At 41.8% G+C, this 18,636-nt stretch overlaps 1 protein-coding gene across 1 annotated transcript in view; it reads left to right on the plus strand.

Moving 5' to 3' along the window:
• Positions 1-18,636, plus strand: part of LOC308102372 (uncharacterized protein) — a 1,220,233-nt gene that overhangs the window by 981,687 nt on the left and 219,910 nt on the right. The window contains exons 31-32 of the mRNA XM_080452057.1: positions 17,395-17,505; positions 17,637-17,750. Of these exons, the coding sequence (XP_080308183.1) occupies positions 17,395-17,505; positions 17,637-17,750 (225 nt within the window). The remainder of the gene's footprint in view (positions 1-17,394; positions 17,506-17,636; positions 17,751-18,636) is intronic.

Genomic DNA, 18,636 nt, shown 5'->3' on the forward strand with positions numbered 1-18,636 from the left:
TTGTACTCAATTCATAGAAACATTTAATGACAGACAAATATACAATACTATGCAAAGACATCATACAGTGGTTTTGATGGAGAGTAAGGATTCACTTGTTTTTATAACTGTTGGTAGGGCATTCCACATTTTTGTGGCATAGCAGTAGAACACATTTAATCCCATGTTAGAGCCAAACCTGGTGTTGTGATTGATTGTGAACGGCGTTGACGTTTTAGAAGTAGTTTGACAGGTACATGGGTGTCTTTGTGGTGTGGTGTATCTTGTAGACCAGGTCCATTGCAAGTTGCTGTACTCTGTCCTCTACCCTGAGCAGGGGTCATCGCCATGCCAGCTTGTGATGGACATTTTCATCCATATTTTATTTTTGCCACAGACATACAAAATAAGTTATTGTCTCCGCCAGGCCGAAAGGCATGGCGAGAGAGTATGTTTTACCCTCCGTCCGTCCGTCCGTCCGTGTGTCCGTGTGTGTCTGTGTGTCCGTCTGTCACCAGCTAATCTCTGCCACCGTTGGCTTGATCGCAGCGAAACTGTGCACACACACTCCCTGGATGCCAATTCCGATCCTCTGCCCCACATTTTTCACATGGGCCTTTTATAGCGCCACCAGGAGGCCGATTTGTGCAAAACATATTTTTTTACAGTACTCCTACAGATTTGGTCCAAAAATCTCGCAAACCGGTACACAGTATCTCTATAGTCATTAAACAAAACTTGTCTCTCAGATTTTTCATATTTCATCCTGATTGGCAAAAAATGGCTTCCAAAGTTAGCAGGAGTGCTCCATTTTCGACAAAATGCCTCAAATCATAAACACAGCATGCAATTTCGGTGAAATTTTGCACGCATATTTCCACTATGCCGAGGAAGAAATGCCACTTGAACATTTTCAAATCAGCCTCATGGTGGCGCTATAACAGGCCGATTCATGTTTTTACCTATAACTGCACCGATCTGTGTAAAACTTTGTATGCGCACTCCCTAGAGGTCAAGGAAAAACCTTTGCCCTGCATTTTTCCCATCTGCCTTTTATAGCGCCACCAGGAGGCCGACTTCTGTAAAACATTTTTTTTAATATTACTCCTTCCGATTTTATCCAAATTTCACGCAAATCGGTACACATGATCTCTATAGTCATGTGATCAAGCCGGATGTGTTTGATTTTCCATCCTCATTGGCTAAGATTGACATCTAAAGTTTGCAGTAGTGGCTTGTTTTGAACAAAATTCCGCAAATCATGAACGCACTGTCCGATTGCGGTCAAACTTTGCACGCACATTCACACTATGTTGAGGAACAAATGCCACCCTTTTAACATTGGCCTGTTATAGCGCCACCAGCAGCTCTAATTTAGCACAAAAAAAATTGCACAAAATGTCTCAAACCATGAATGCAGTGTCCGATTGCCGTGCAAGGCCTAAGAACAAATGGTACCCTTTAAACATTGGCCTATTATAGCGCCACCAGGAGGCCACAATAACCTACCTGACCTGGCGGAGACCTGTGCTCTTTTCTAGTTCATATTTTTTTTAACCAGAAATACGTAATGAGCTCCCAATGTGCCATATTGTCTATGCCAATGTGCTACACATTTTACAATAATAGTATATCTGCATTAACCACCGAGCCACAAATAAACATAAGCCGTCATTTTAAAAAGCCGATATACAAGCAGGGGCAGTGGTGGCCTAAAGGTTAGAGGTAGGGTTGCCACCCGTCCCGTAAAATACGGAATCGTCCCGTAATTGGAAACTAAAAGACGCGTTCCGTATTGAACTGATAAGGGACGCACTTTGTCCCCGTATTTTAAGGTCGGGGAATCATATGAAAAAAATCATAATTTATATAATAATTATAATGAAAAATGAAAAATGAAAAATGAAAAATAATAAATAAATAAATAATGATAAAACAACAATAATATGAAAGACAGGGCAATGATGTGCTGTCCTGTCTCTCCGTCTCCGCTGTGTGACTGGGAATGTGAGAGCTCTCAGCTGTCCGCAAGTCAGTCAGTGTTGCCAAGTATAGTGAGAGAAATGAGCCAGCCGACCTACAAAAACAAGCCAAAATTTGTCCAAAGTTTTGTGGGAAATAAGAAGACTTGGCAACTTTAGTATGACGTGAAATCGCTAATTCTCATTGGTCGTGAGCTGAGCGCACTCCCAGACATGATCCCATTGTCTGGGAGTGCGCTCAGCAGCTCACGACCAATGAGAATTAGCGATTTCACGTTGCTAAGATACGTTCTGTGCGGTTGTGCCAATCCTCTGTCTGTGCGCTGCCTGTCATGGTTGCCTAGTTACTTCTGCTCAGCTCAGTCACTGCATCACCGGGCAGTTTGAAAATGTCTACAGCAGACACTCCACCACGTCCTAAAAAGACAAAACGGAGGATTTCTTTGCACTTTGTTTTTTATTAATCTTTTAATTTGGGTCACACAAGTGTTTCATTGTATTACTGTCCTCTTTCAGTTAAAGTGTTCCCAGGCTTTGTTTTTACAGCACTTTATATGCATACAGTATTATGCTCAAGTTGAGGCTATAGTTCAGCCAATTTATTACAATGTTCAATGCAAATAAAGCACTTTAAACTTTAAGTATGACTAAATGCTTTCTTGACTATATATATAGTAACTGTTCCAAAATGCATAGATGTCTATGTATTTTAGGGGTTTGGGGGGCTAGCTCTTTTTAATATAAACGTCATAGATTGTTTTATTTAGATTTCATAGATTTCTATGTATTTCAGGAGTTTGGGGGGCTGGCTCCCCCAAAATAATTAAATAACATAACCCTAACCTAACCCTAAAAATCTGCTCTCTGAAACCAAGACAATCTTTGCAGAAGGTGAGTAAGTCATTTTAATCTAACGCTGACAGTGAAAGTGAGTGGTGGAAAGTAACTAAGTACATGTACTCAAGTACTGTACTCGAGTATAATTTTAAGGTATTTTTATTGAGTAATCAGGGGCACCCAATCGAAAAAATAAGAATTAAACAACATAACCCTAACCCTAACCCTAAACCCGAATTAAAGTAACAAAAAAACGAAAATAAAGTACCCAAATCAACGAAATTAACCGCAAAAAAAATTGAATTAAATAACATAACCCTAATCTAACCCTAACCCTAACCCTAAACCCGAAATAAAGTAACAAAAAAACCAATATAAAGTACCCAAATCCGCGGAATTAACCGTCTAGTTGTTGTCTAATATAATCCACAAAATACATTAGTATAAACCCATTTTGTTTGAATATTTTATTAGGCAGAAATTGTTTTTTGTGATAATAAATTGGTAAAATCAGGCAAAAATATGAATTAAATAACATAACATAACATAACTCCTAATCCTAACCCTAAAACCAAAATAAAGAAAACCAAAAACCAAAAACTAACCCAATCCGCCCAGAACCGTGAAAAAAACGGGCCCAATCCGCCCGGAACCGCAAAAAAGGGGGGTGCGAGGGGTCCGCATGCACGCGCGCTGCGCGCGCGTGCATGTGTCCCTCATTTCGTTTTCTGAAAGGTGGCAACCCTAGTTAGAGGAGCGCCCTCGTTGCCGGAAGGTTGCCGGTTCGAATCCCCGGACCGGCAGGAAAAATCTGGGTGGGGAAGTGAATGGTCACCACTTCCCCAACAACACTGCTGAAGTGCCCTTGAGCAAGACACTGAACCCCAACTGCTCCAGTGGAGCTGCTTAGTGGCCAACAGCATCAGACTGTGGTTGTACTAGTCAGCTCCCAGGTTTGAATGTGTCTGTCTGTCTGTGTGTTTCTATGTGCAGGGCGTTGCTGAAAATGAGCACTTGTGCTCAGCTACTACCCTGGGTAAATAAAGAAGGAAAAAAAGAAAAAAAAGCTCACAACACATTACATCATGACATGTTGAGAGATTGTTGATCTGGTATTTTCGAAACATTTTAGGAATGTTTCTAATTAATTATTTATGTATTTACATAATGCCTATAATGACATGCCCAACATGGGGATGCCAGGGTTAAAGAGGTTACCTAGTTCTGAAGAAAACCTTAAGACTGTCAAAAGGCTAAGACAGGCATTAAATATGGCATGATCAAGTTCTACCAGTTCTACCTTACCAATCCAAAACTATTTTTAGGATTGGTTTTGGTAGCTTCGATAGTTGTGGTTTCTTTCCATCTTGATGAGAAATCTTCTATCATGATGAGAAAGTCTTCGACCTTGCTTAGTTGTGATATAAGATGTGGAACAATGGAAAAAGAAAGGTCAGAGTCAAAAACATCATACACCTGTATGTACATGATGAGTGATGAGATACTGATGAAGGGCATGACAGGATTTAAAGGAATGCAGTGTCACAACTACTTTCATTCAAAGAGGCTCCTAACTTTAATCAGAGGTGAGACCATGTATAAGCTGGAGGTCAGATGGTGATTGTGGACCCAGGCTGTGGATCAAGGGTTTCCACTGATTATGAGTGTGAAGTGTTATTATAGTTATATATTGTTATTTTTGGACACTATGAAACACTTTCTCTCAACGGTGAAAATCTTTTTCGACAAGCTTTACTTATTCCAGTTCTGCCCTCCTTTGATTTTGTAGCAAATGGATCCTTCTGAACAGATGTGTTTTTGATCTTTTCCTACAGTTTAATTGTCTGACCACACCCCATATGAATCTATTGTCTTAAAAAATAAGAGGTTTCTCGAACAAAGGATTAAACACACATTGTGCTATGTTCAGGGAATTAAGGTATATAACTATTATCAAACATTACTTATAGCTGTCTTGTACCTCACCTGATGCAATCATGTACCCTTTACCATGTACAATACCACACATCTTCTGCAACATATTAATGAGCATGTCATCCCGACACTTTATTATTCACCAAAGTATTCAAACCAATTTGAATTATTTAAAGATTAGATTGTGAATATTTAGTATGTTTTTACACTATCATGAACAAAATATATAGACTATATATATTTTTTTTTCAAAAGAAATAAAATAAAATGGGCCACGGACATAGACAAGTCTTGCCGTGGACACGTTTGTCGGTGTGCGGACATGTTGATGACCTCTGGTCTGAGCTTGTAGATCGGCTATTTTCAAATAGCCATAGCCTTGTCACTTCTGTTGGGCTTGTTTTCATAGACCTAGTTGCTTATTTCTCACGCAATATTTGGCAACGCTGCTTCAGGAACGCATGCTTCTGTGCACACAACACACACTGTCTCAAGGTAAACAAGGTTATTTGAGGACAACAGTCCTTGAAAAAACTAGTCCAGAGGCCCTGAGGCAGTGGGGGGGATTAGTCATGTAAAACTGTAATCATGAATTAATCCTGTAAAACTGTAGTTAAGACAGTATGTTGTTTTTAACATTGAATAGGAAGCAGCTGCTTCCTCTTCTTTACTGCGAAGTGTAACTGCAGTCTGAACAGTAACATGACATTAGAGAATGAGGTTAGATGGAACAGAGTGATTTTAAAGTTGTTTTTCCCATGATGATATAGATATCTCTAGACAGTGCCGCAAACTGTTTGCTCAGGCTAATATGCTGCTTCACAGGTTCAGTGTGTGTTCAGGTCCTGTCAAGTGTGTACTTTTTGAAGCATTTTGCACACCCATGTATACAGCCTTCTTGTGGTGGATATACAAGGAAGGTAGCATGCAGAGGCTTTAAGCTCCTACAATGATGCCCTTAGGATTCTACTTAAGGTCCCTAGATGGCATAGTGCCAGTCACCTGTTTGTAACATGTGGAATCCATACATATGAGGCTCTCTTAAGACACTCTATGTATGGATTCATGTCTCTCCTGGATGAGTCCAGGAACAGTATTATTGAGGATATAGTCAATCCTATAGGAAGAGCTGTCTCCGGTACTCGTCCAGACTGTGTAAACGCTGGAGAGTCAGCCTCTATTTATGATTTTATGTTTTTTAACGGTTTAATTTAATTGTATGTGTTTTGCTTATTATTTGCATGTAGGCCTACTCTACGGACCCCCTGAGTGTCTGGAATAAAGTTTGAATTGAATTGAATGTCCTAAGTGCTGTTTAAATCCTCAGGAAAATCAATCTCTGACCAATACATGTACATGACAAGTATTTTTCTTCACCTCAAAACATCCCTAAAGTTTGCTTGCATTACCTTTGACTTTGCTCTATCTTTGTCATTTAGCATTCCATATTCTATGAATGATGTATACGATTGATGCTTCAGAACAAAGGGTAATGCAAACCAAACACACCAAACAAGGCCATTCCTTAGTGATGACAACCGGCACGGTGGTGTCAGGTTATGGGGGAGCGCTGGTTTTGTTTCTCTCAATGTCCGTGGCGTGGCCGTGCATACTTCCTTTGTACTTATATTGTATATATATATTGTATATATATATATGTATATATATTAATGTGTAGCTTTAAGATTTGTAACAAGGCTGGGACTATGAACACAACTCCGGTGCTAGCTACCAACACATAAGTAATGGTTGTTTTCTATAGAGGAAAGTGGGCAGTCCGCCCCCAATGCTATCCTGATTTGCGACCGTGTAGGATCGCACCCTTACAACAGGGTTGTAATGGGTTAATCAGCAAGAGAACTCAGATGAGGCTGATCTTGGTTGGAAATATTGTTTGACTCACCCCCACAAAATTGAATTAGTCAAGTTGAAAGGAGAATACGTGGAAATATCTGCTAGATGTATCAGTCAGGAATATGTTTCCTGTCCCGCCTCTCTCTGTCTGTCTGTCTGTCTGTCTGTCTGTCTGTCTGTCTGTCTGTCTGTCTGTCTGTCTGTCTGTCTGTCTGTCTGTCTGTCTGTCTGTCTGTCTGTCTGTCTGCCTGTCTGCCTGCCTGCCTGCCTGCCTGCCTGCTTGCCTGTCTCTCTCCCTCCCTCTCTTTGTCTGAGGCGTGTGGCGCAGCAACATTACACAGGGTGTGCTGTGGCCTTGGGGAATGTCATAGGAACGGCAGCAGCATTTAACACTTTGTGTGCACTTGTTTACACATTGGACATACAAGGGTGGAACTCTGTGTTGAAACCTGTGTTCTGATGGATCTAATGGTAGTTACTATGTAGTCACAAGCTCTTTTCATTTGTTTCACTTTTGATTGGTTCAATATTTATAAAACTCACAGACACACTTAGGGCAGGTACAGACTGCAGGATATTTGGTCCGATAATGCTGTCGGCGACCTTTTTTGGCGCTCGCCGACAAAACCTCCCGATCTGACGCAGATCGGCCTTTGATCGGCGAGATAATGCTCGCTGTGTGTGAAAGGCTCTGCGACACGATCTAGCCGCGATTATCTGCTCTGCGACGGCTTTCCGACCGTTTTCAGATAACTACCCTGTTAGATATTCAGCTATGTCGCCGACTAGACATCTCACAGTATCATACAGTATGAAAGGGGTCTGAGAGGAGATCAGCGCCACAGCCAATGAGAGCACATTACAGCCACCGTGGCTATGGAAGGTCCACAACAAACGGATCTCCTGCATAGTTACTGTCCAGTCCTGTATTAAGTTAAACATTATTATAAAACAGAATGAGAGTGAGCGAGCGTGCTCGAAGGGGGCTGTTTATTTGAGACTATTGCACAGAGATAGAGAGAGAGAGACACACACAGAGAGCGAGCGATCTGTATGTGTGTGTGTGTGTGTGTGTGTGTGTGTGTGTGTGTGTGTGTGTGTGTGTGTGTGTGTGTGTGTGTGTGAGTCCAGGAACAGTATACGACTCATCATAGATAGGCTATTTTTTAAAGAAGAAATCTGGGGGGGGGGGAATTTAAATATTTTCCAAATCCACGCAGATCTTGTATGGGGGTCTATGGCACAACATATTTTCAGAAGGGGAGGTCTGCGCCTCTGCGGACAAATATTAATTTGGGGGTCCTTACCATGAACTTTTTTGAGAACAACTGGTTCAAACAACATTAGGAACAAGGCCAAAAAAGCAACTACACTTTCAAGCAACTTTACAGAAAAACAATCCGAAATTCGCTTATAATAAGCGGACATGGCAACTCTGTCACTGACTGCTTCTGCGCACTTGACGTGCGAGAGAGTGAGAGAGAGAGAGGGAGAGAGAGAGGGAGATCGAGGGGCATATCACGGGATACGTCGATTAAAATGAATTGGAATAAACACAAATGTATGTATTGGGTCTGACTCTGGAGATAGCATCCTAGTGAACTATGCTACAGTGTGTAATCCCTGGTCGGGGATCAATCTATAGTGTGAAAACCACAACGATATATGACAGCCGATTTCAAGAAATAAACTCCTGCAGTGTGTAATGCTTAACGATCAGATGACCCCCCGACCACATAAAGGTCCTGCAGTCTGTACCTGCCTTTAATCGTTTTAACTTTCAAAATCTTTCGAAAGTTGCATAATTAGCCGATCTACAAGCTCACAATATGTTGCGATGCGACACGTTGTGAGCATGAATGCATTTTTACCATTTATTTTTTAGCAATACAAGACAATTATGTCTCAAAACAAAAGCTTACAGTTGAATTATTGGCGACTAAAGAATTATGAATTAAAGAAATTAAGACAAATACTGACAATGCCTCTGAACGTTGGCTTGCAGTTATTGCACATAGCCAAATGCAATAATAATATTAGTCTTGTCATTCAGGATGGGAAATAATAAAGTTGTCCTTTTTAGGAGAAGTAGAACTTGGAAGTCACACTTGAAGTTGAACATGTCATGAGGGAGAGGGTCCCTCTACAGGGAATTACTTGATATCTAAGCTGCACGGACAGACACAAGAATCACAGCTGCCATTAATTAGTGCTGTTCAGTGTTGATTGCCTAGTGGTCAAATTGGGGTCAACGAGCCATCGTTAACTTGCTTTGAAGTTTAGCTGTAGTTCTGCGCAGCACTCTCACTCTCTCTCCCTCTCTCTCTCTCTCTCTCTCTCTCTCTCTCCTTCTCTTTCTACGTGCCTGTGTGTGTGAGAGGAGGGGGAGGAGGGGGGAGTTTAGCAGCAGCTCACATTTTTGTAAGGTTTCGTATCATTTTTAAACATTTAACACAAATCTTGTATGGGGGGTCCCTGGCACAAAATATGTTCAGATGGGGGTCCATGACCGAATACATATCAATCTGGGGGTCCCTCACATGAAAAAGTTTGAGAACCACTGATATAATGAATGTTATGTGATTTCATGTAATGATAAAAAGATAAAGTAATGAAAGGACAGAATCCACAACCAAACTTGACCCACATATGAGAACTTGGCTCTATGTCAAAGACATAGAGCCAGTTGTTAGAGCAGTTGAGCAGTTGTTTCATTGTGACCACATGAACACAACCGTGATGTTGGAATTGGCTGCCGCTGCAATATTGGCGGGGTGCCAGGACAAAGTTTCCAGTGTCCCATGGGGCATTGAGGGAATTATGGGCATCACTTCCTGTTGTCAGTCATTCAATTCACATTCCTACATAATTTCCTAAGAAACTTGTGGATATGGTGCCAAATTGGTCAGGGCCAGGTCACCACTGGGTTTTCCCCTGTACACTGATGACTGCAGCTGACTGTATGCATCATGTGACCTCCGCAGGGGAAGTTGGTAATGTGATACTTTTAGGGTGAAGTCACTCTTCCTCCATCTGGCTTCCTGGCGCTCTGTCGCTGTAAGCACAGTGAACAATATTCAAATATTTACTTTTCCCATTTGAATCCCATGATCAGCCCTTTTGCAAACACCATGTTAATGATAACTTCATCTCTGAGTAAAAGAATAAAAAGCTGCCTTATACAGTACAGACATAGACAACGCACGCACGCACACACACACACACTGTGTATATGTGACACATGTGCAGACACAAAGCAAGTTGAGGTAGTCACAGTTATTCATCACTAGGGTTGGGTATTGTTTTGGTGTGTGTGTGTGTGTGTGTGTGTGTGTGTGTGTGTGTGTGTGTGTGTGTGTGTGTGTGTGTGTGTGTGTGTGTGTGTGTGTGTGTGTGTGTGTGTGTGTGTGTGTGTGTGTGTGTGTGTCTAATAAACCTCCCAACCGATCGCATAAGGGTCGCATAATAAATGGCCACTGATCGGATTAAAATGCTTTTTTATTAAACAATATATAAAATCAAATTGTAACATCCGTGGTCATGGGATAAGCACTTTATATTTGAAATCCGAACGTTTATGTAAATGTACGGATTGTACATGTAGAAAGTGCAAACACCAGGTTGAAGTTACCCCATGACAGTCATGTTTCAGGGCTACGTCGCCGGGTCCCGAAAATAGCAGATCTACAAGCTCACAACGCGTCTGACTCGACACTTTGTGAGCTTGTAGGTCTGCTATTTGCGGCTTGCATGCAATATTAGTATAAATTAGGCTTCACGTCGGATGATATCTATTTAATCTACAAGTGTAATCTAATGTGTTCTTTTCAACAGGACAGAATGTTGTGTCGCCTGCCTGCGGAAATGGAGTAACGTTCTGCTGATGAAGACCCCTGGGACTCGTCTTATGATATACAACCATATTCTTTTTCTAAATAAAACGATTACATTTACACCCTGCTTGCTCTACTCATTGATCACGGTACATTCTACATTGTATAAGCATTCATAATGACAAAATGTGAACCCCAATTCTATAAGGGTTCTTTTGAACTGTTTCATGATAGGAGATGGTCTTTCATTTGGCAGAATGGTACATAATTACATGACTTAGGCTATATGACAAGAGTATTTGACCATTATGTCATCTATTCTAAAGTAATGCACGTCATGTTTTCATGTTTTTTCTAAGTTTAGTCCAAAGAATATAACTGGAAATGACAGTGAAACATTATGCTCTCAGAAATAAGGAGTCACACACACATGACATGAGTATGAAACGTTTGTTTTATTATTATATTGTTGACTATGCCGCATCTCCATGGATGTCCCGACTCCCAAGTAGAAGATGGACGTCACGTCACCAGCACCGGACTTTCTACATGGTGGGATGGAATGTTGAAAAAATATGATGCGCGCGCACATAGACACACACGTTTAGTGTTACTATGCTAATTTATACATGATATATTTAGTTTGCTAAAAGATCCAATCAAATCAATACAGAACAATACAACAGCAGCAAAGACTGATAGTTTCACCTTGCTGGCGCATCAGAGACACGGTGATGATGGGACTGTTTACATCCTGGTAGATATAGCAAACTTGCAATGGGTACTGGTCCAACTGTACTGGTTCAACAAGAGGCAGATTTCACGTGGTCCAAGAAAGAACATGGCTTCGATGTCGTGTTTTGTGATCTAAAGGTAGACAAAAAAAGTCGGAACATAACATTCATGAAATATTCAGCATTCAGTGTTGCCAGATCTTGTGAGAGAAATAAGCAACAAGGTCTATGAAAACAAGCCCTAAAGAAAATACATAGGCCAAGAGCACTTTAAACCTAGACATGGGCTATTTGAAAATTGCAGATCTACAAGCTCACAACGCGAGCTTGTAGATCTGCTATTTTCAAAGAAATCTTGAGGGGGAAAAAGTGCAAAATGTGGAATATGTTTTAAACAGTTGAACAACACATTTTTGGTAGGGTCTCCCTGGCAAATATGTTGGTGCGCAGTGCACATATGAGGGTCCATGGAAAAGTACATGAACATGTTTGAGAACCACTGGTTTAAACAACAATCAAAACATTTGGAAACAAGTCCAAATATCAACTACATTTTAGAAACCAGCCGCTTATAATAAGCAGACATGGCAACAATGCAGAACACTGGAAAGCATGCTTGTTGTTGTTGTTATAGATCACACCCCCAAGCAGACTCTCCTCCCCTCAAGGAGGGGCAGTGCACCAAAGCATTATGGTCATTGTAGTAATGCAGCAGTCCAGTCAAACCCTAGTCAAACACACAGACTTCATAATTCTTCTGGCCATAGGGTGCAAATTTTTACTTTTGCTACTGTTATCTACTACACATATTATTAACATTGAGTGACTGTAAGTTCTTCCAGGGGTGAAATGCTCCTTTAATGTGAAATAATAAAAGGTCCTTTCACACAAAGATATGGTGGACCCCCTTGTAGTGACTCTGAAGACCCTCTAGGGGTCCCTGACCCCCTTGTAGTGACTCTGAAGATCCTCTAGGGGTCCCTGACCCCCTTGTAGTGACTCTGAAGATCCTCTAGGGGTCCCGGACCCCCTGTTGAAGACCCCTGATTTAAACCCTGTATACTTAGTTAGATCTACAAGCTCACATTGTGATGCATTGTGAGCTTGTAGATCTGCTATTATAACGTGTCAGAACAGGGAGGTTCATGTGGTTTAGAGACCAGAGAGACCAGCTTTAGAGGTGTGCTCCCCCACTTCCAAAATCAGCACTACAACACTGTGTGTGTGTGTGTGTGTGTGTGTGTGTGTGTGTGTGTGTGTGTGTGTGTGTGTGTGTGTGTGTGTGTGTGTGTGAGAGAGAGTGTGTGTGAGAGAGAGTGTGTGTGTGTGTGTGTGTGTGAGAGAGTGTGTGAGAACATGTAAAGACTCATTTCATTGGGAAACATTTTCCTTCCATATTGTCTTGTCTTCTGCTTTCTACTTCTAACCCCTCCCCCTTCTGTCTGTCTGTCTGTCTCTCTCTCTCTCTCTCTCTCTCTCTCTCTCTCTCTCTCTCTCTCTCTCTCTCTCAGAGGGGAGTGGTTTAGGAAAAGTACTCAGGTGTGTGTGGGAGGAGGGGATGATGACATCATGCAGGTGTGTGTGTGTGTGTGTGTGGGTCAGGGAGTGGTGTATGAAGTAAGTACATTTCACAACAACAGCAGAAGAGTGAGTCCATTATGAGACGACATATGTACGGTACGTTTACATACTTTCATTACTTTCAGTGGTGGAGAAAGTACTCAAGTGTTTTACTTAAGTAAAAGTATCAATAGTGCAATGTAGAAATACTCTGTTACAAGTAAGGAAGTTTTGATACTTTGATTCGTTTTAATAATTTAGTTTTACGTGTGGAGTTGCATTGGAAGGAAGCAGATCTACAAGCTCACAACAGTAGTTGTGTGTTGATGTTGTGTTGATGTTGAGTAGTAGCAGATGTACAAGCTCTCAGTGAGTTTGTAGATCTGTTATATTCTAGGCTCGACACCATGGTATGAAGGAGCATACAGCTGTGAAAGTGTTGGCTTGTGTTGTTGTGGTTAGCCTAGCCGTTAGCTCACACTGCATTGACTGGATAGAGGAGGGGAGCAGATCTACAAGCTCACAACATGTCACGCTGCAACACGTTGAGAGCTTGTAGATCGGCAACACCGGCCCACAGCCAGTATGACTCATCTGTGTTGATGACGCTAACACAGGGGGAGGAGTTAAGGTGGCAGACGTGTGTGTGTGTGTGTGTGTGTGTGTGTGTGTGTGTGTGTGTGTGTGTGTGTGTGTGTGTGTGTGTGTGTGTGTGTGTGTGTGTGTGTGTGTGTGTGTGTGTGTGTGTGTGTGTGTGTGTGTGGGGTGCACAGTGTGTAGATATTATTGTGTTGTTGTTGTTTAAATAAATTACAGAATGAGCCTTTAGACCCTTAAAGCCTCAATACACTGTACTTGGTCTGCTCTTTTAGACTGTTGGATCATTTAACCCTTAAAGCCTCAATACACTGTACACTTCACCAAGGCTCTGTACTTGGTCTGCTCTTTTTCCCTCTACGTCAAACCTCTTTGCCAAAAAGAGCAGATCTACAAGCTCACAACGCTTGTGAGCTTGTAGATCTGCTCTTTTCTGGCTGATGTTCCCCTCAGAATAGAGATGCTGGGGTTCAAATGGTTAATGTGAAATAATAAAAGGTCGTTTCACACAAAGATATGGTGGACCCCCTTGTAGTGACTCTGAGGACCCTCTAGGGGTCCCTGACCCCCTTGTAGTGACTCTGAGGATCCTCTAGGGGTCTCTGACCCCTTGTAGTGACTCTGAAGACCCTCTAGGGATCTCTGACCCCCTTGTAGTGACTCTGAGGATCCTCTAGGGGTCTCTGACCCCTTGTAGTGACTCTGAAGACCCTCTAGGGGTCTCTGACCCCCTTGTAGTGACTCTGAGGACCCTCTAGGGGTCTCTGACCCCCTTGTAGTGACTCTGAGGATCCTCTAGGGGTCTCTGACCCCCTTGTAGTGACTCTGAGGACCCTCTAGGGGTCCCTGACCCCCTTGTAGTGACTCTGAGGATCCTCTAGGGGTCTCTGACCCCCTTGTAGTGACTCTGAGGATCCTCTAGGGGTCTCTGACCCCCTTGTAGTGACTCTGAGGACCCTCTGGGGGTCCCTGACCCCCTTGTAGTGACTCTGAGGATCCTCTAGGGGTCTCTGACCCCCTTGTAGTGACTCTGAGGATCCTCTAGGGGTCCCTGACCCCCTTGTAGTGACTCTGAGGATCCTCTAGGGGTCTCTGACCCCCTTGTAGTGACTGAGGATCCTCTAGGGGTCCCTGACCCCCTGTTGAAGACCCCTGATTTAAACCCTGTATACTTAGTTAGATCTACAAGCTCACATTGTGATGCATTGTGAGCTTGTAGATCTGCTATTATAACGTGTCAGAACAGGGAGGTTCATGTGGTTTAGAGACCAGAGAAATATTATGATAAAAAATAGCAGATCTACAAGTTGTGAACTTGTAGATCTGCTATTGTCAGTGTGTGACACCGTCGTAAGATGAAGTATAAAGCAAGCTGTATTTCTATTGATTTATACTGTGTGTGTGTGTGTGTGTGTGTGTGTGTGTGTGTGTGTGTGTGTGTGTGTGTGTGTGTGTGTGTGTGTGTGTGGTCTGTCAGTATCATTTCCTCTTCTTAAAGTAAAGACGAGACAAAGTTTCTTTAATGAATGTCAGTGTGATGTTGATGTGTCTCATGACACTGTGTGTGGTGAAGGGGTTAATATGTTTAATCATTACATAATAAGTATTTAATTAATTAATGAGCCACAGAGACAGTAGAACCCCACTCCATTATGAGACAACATATGGAGGTTAAGTTTAGATCATTTGATTATTTTAATATGTTTATTAATTACATAATGATCCTCAGAGCTCTATAGTTCTATAGCTATAGTTTTATAGCTATAGTTCTATAGCTATAGTTCTATAGATCTATAGTTGCATACATTGTCCTGTATGTCATTGAGCTTAAAGCTGTAAATGTTCACATTAAAGGATAAAAGTGTTGATTTGTTTACTTTGTGTTGTTGTGGTTAGCCTAGCCGTTAGCCTAGCCGTTAGCCTAGCTGTGAGGAGGGGAGGAGAACAAAACTAAAACGTGTGGAGTTGATTTGGAGGGAAGCAGATCTACAAGCTCACACCACGTCACCCTGCAACACGTTGTGAACTTGTAGATCGTCTGTTTACGGCGCACAGCCAAGTACTTTCAGACGAGACGAGGAAGCTTTGGATGTTTGGAGGCTCTGTAGTTGAAATGTTATGTTGTGTAGTTGATGCTGTGTAGTTGATGTTGTGCGGGTGTTGTGTTGATGTTGTGTAGTTGTGTTGTGTTGATGTTGTGTTGATGTTGTGTTGTGTGGTTGTGTTGATGTTGTGTAGTAGCTCTCAGTGAGCTTGAGAATCTGTTATTCCAGGCTTAACACCGTTGTATGAAGGAGCATATATTGGACATGACTGTGTGTGTGTGTGTGTGTGTGTGTGTGTGTGTGTGTGTGTGTCTGGCAAATGCAGTATTTCCTGTTATCTGATCTATTTCATTGACTGTAACCCTGACAGGTTTAATAAAGACATAAAGATGAGTGAGTGTGTGGAGAGAGAGGAGGAGGGACCTGACAAACATCACATCCACAGACCAGAGTCTCCAACAGTGAAGAGTGACAGGACTAAAGAACCTGGACCTCCACACACACAGTATGTCTCTGTAATGTTTATCTATAGATTATAAGTTACAGTTTGTGAATGAAGTGTTACAAATCACAATGTGATGTTCAGTGGTGAAGCTGCTCTATACAGACTGATACAAGTCTATACAGGCTACAAGCTCTACAAGCTTGTAGATCTGCTATTTTCAAATAGCTAAAGTACTGTTTAAAGTGCTCATGTAAACCTAGTCACTTCTTTTGGGCTGGTTTTCATAGAACTGGGTTGGGGGGTGGGTGGGAGTCTTGTGGGGTTATGTTGACCAATACACACCATTAGTGTTACAATGGAGCTTGAAATGTACAAAATTATTGCCATCAAAATGTAAGTACCTAGTGAAAGGTAAATGGTGCATTTATTCAAAGCGCTTTACATAGTGCGCTTTACACACTCATGCATACACTGATGGCAGAGGAAACCATGCAAGACACCTGCTCATCAGGAGCAATTAGGGGTTCAGTGTCTTGCTCAAGGACACTTCCACACTAACTCTGGGGGAGGCGGGGATCGAACTGTGAACATCGCGGTTGCCATCTGGCCGCTCTACCGGCCACTTTACTCGTGAGCCACTGCCACCCCCTGTACTCACATTTTCCAAAGATTCTCAAGCTCTTTAGAAAATAGCAGATCTACAAGCTCACAATGCATCAAATTGTAGATCAGCTTTTTTCGAATAGTTGAAGTATGACAGAGGGGGTCAAGTGTCAAGTGGTGTGGGAGGTGGGTTGGCGGTGGTTTATGGGGTATGTGTGTGTGTGAGTGTGTGTTTGTTTGTGTGTGTGTGTGGGGGGGGGGGGGGGGGGGGGGTTTGGAGCTTGAAATGTACATACTTTGAGTACCAAAGTAAAAGTACTCAAATGTTCAGAAAATAGCAGATCTACAAGCTCGCGTCACATTGTAGTTCGGCTCTGTGTGGTTACTGTAGGTTTTGTATTAATAATCAAAATTTGCAAAGTAACTAAAGCTGTCATATGTAATTGTAGTGGAGTAGAAGTAACAAAAATGGAAAGTAAAACCTCAAAATTGTACTGTGCATTGTAAGCCCTTGCATAGTACTTGAGTAAATGTACTTAGTTACTTTGGAGCCAATGACTGACAGGCTATTAATGGTCTTAACTCAAAATGTATACATCACACAGCTTAGATCTTTGGATGAAATCAGAGGGCAGACCCGTGCGATCTTGGTGATGTAAAGTAAATATATGTAGTGTAAAAAATGCGGCCACAATGACTTCTACGAAAACACAGGGCATTTCTCCTCTGTCCTTCTCTCTCCCCACTAACTAAACCCATTGGAAATGCATTGGGTGCTTAAACTTAAATATTTCAAAAACTACAAATTATATGCATACGTGTCTACAGTAAGCTGAATATTTTACAGTTTGAATGGAATTTCTAAGTGAAAGTATATAGGAGTAGTTGGGTGCCAAACTTTTGAGGAGAATAAAGAAATAGTGAGAACATCAATAGTACTGCAGCGAGCCCACAATAATAACTGTATAAACATTTGTATGATTTCAGGAGTGTTCACCACAGACCAGAGTCTCCAACACCCAGCTGTGTGTCTATGAAGAGTGACACATCTAAAGGAAGACTTATTGACTTCAGTAATGAACCTGGACCTCCACACACAAAGTATGTGAATCCATCACAATATATTATACACAACACTATAACATGAATAATGGTTACAATAAAGACATTGAATAAACTGGCGTTTTCAATCACGTATTAATTAAAACAATGTTTTTTGTTTATGATTCCAGAAGTGTTCACCACAGACCAGAGTCTCCAACACCCAGCTGTGTGTCTATGAAGAGTGACACGTCTAAAGGACTTCCTTCTAACTTCAGTAATGAACCTGGACCTCCACACACAAAGTATGTGAATCCTCTTATATGCAATAGACTTTAGCTCTAGTTTTAAACAGCATGTTTAACTGACGATCTCACTGAGGAATAAATTCACTATCCACAATGCGAAAAAGTAAGATCCGGTTACGTCGACGTATCTGATTAGTGTATCTGGTTGGTGGAGCTCACGTTGCATTAACTGATTCACTGCCAATCACGTAGATCTACGCGAACCTATTTAAAGCCGCCACGTGCCAATCGCGTAGATCTACGTGAACTTAAAAAAAGATTTTTTGAAGATCTAGACTCCTATCCACTTCCTTGTTAACTTAAAACTCAAAAATTCTGTATCTCGGCTCCTGAGTACTTTTTTTTTTCAATAAAAAATCTCTGGCACTGGCAAAAAAATATGAAAATACCTCTGGCAGTTAATGGGTTAATAAACTGTCTTCTTCAATCATGGAGAGTTGGCTTTCCTGAACTTGAATGAAGCGAGAATCCATGCCGTACGCCACATCTCCAGTAAAGCTTGATTTTACTTAATTGGGTGCTGTGTTGTGCACCGGAAATAGCTAATATACATGCTCACAACGCTTCACAGCATGACATGATGTGAGCTTGTAGATCGACAATTTTTGGTGCACGATACCGCACACAACAAAATATATCGAGAATCTGAACCGAGCCGGGCGCGCACATGTCCACTCACCGAGCCCAATCGCACAGAGTCGCAGACACAATGAGAGGTCCATCTTAATGTATGCTTAAGGCATTGAATGAGAAAACTGACCTAATAACTGCTAACTGCTCATTTCATTTTGATAGTTAACCATTCATTCTACTGGATTGTTATGGTAGGATGTGATATCCCAGGCTCAAGAGCCACATGCATACCTTTGGGTAGTTGTATGGA

The sequence above is a fragment of the Gymnoscopelus braueri genome, assembly GCF_963280865.1.
Source record: "Gymnoscopelus braueri genome assembly, chromosome: 15".
Lineage (NCBI taxonomy): Eukaryota > Metazoa > Chordata > Actinopteri > Myctophiformes > Myctophidae > Gymnoscopelus > Gymnoscopelus braueri.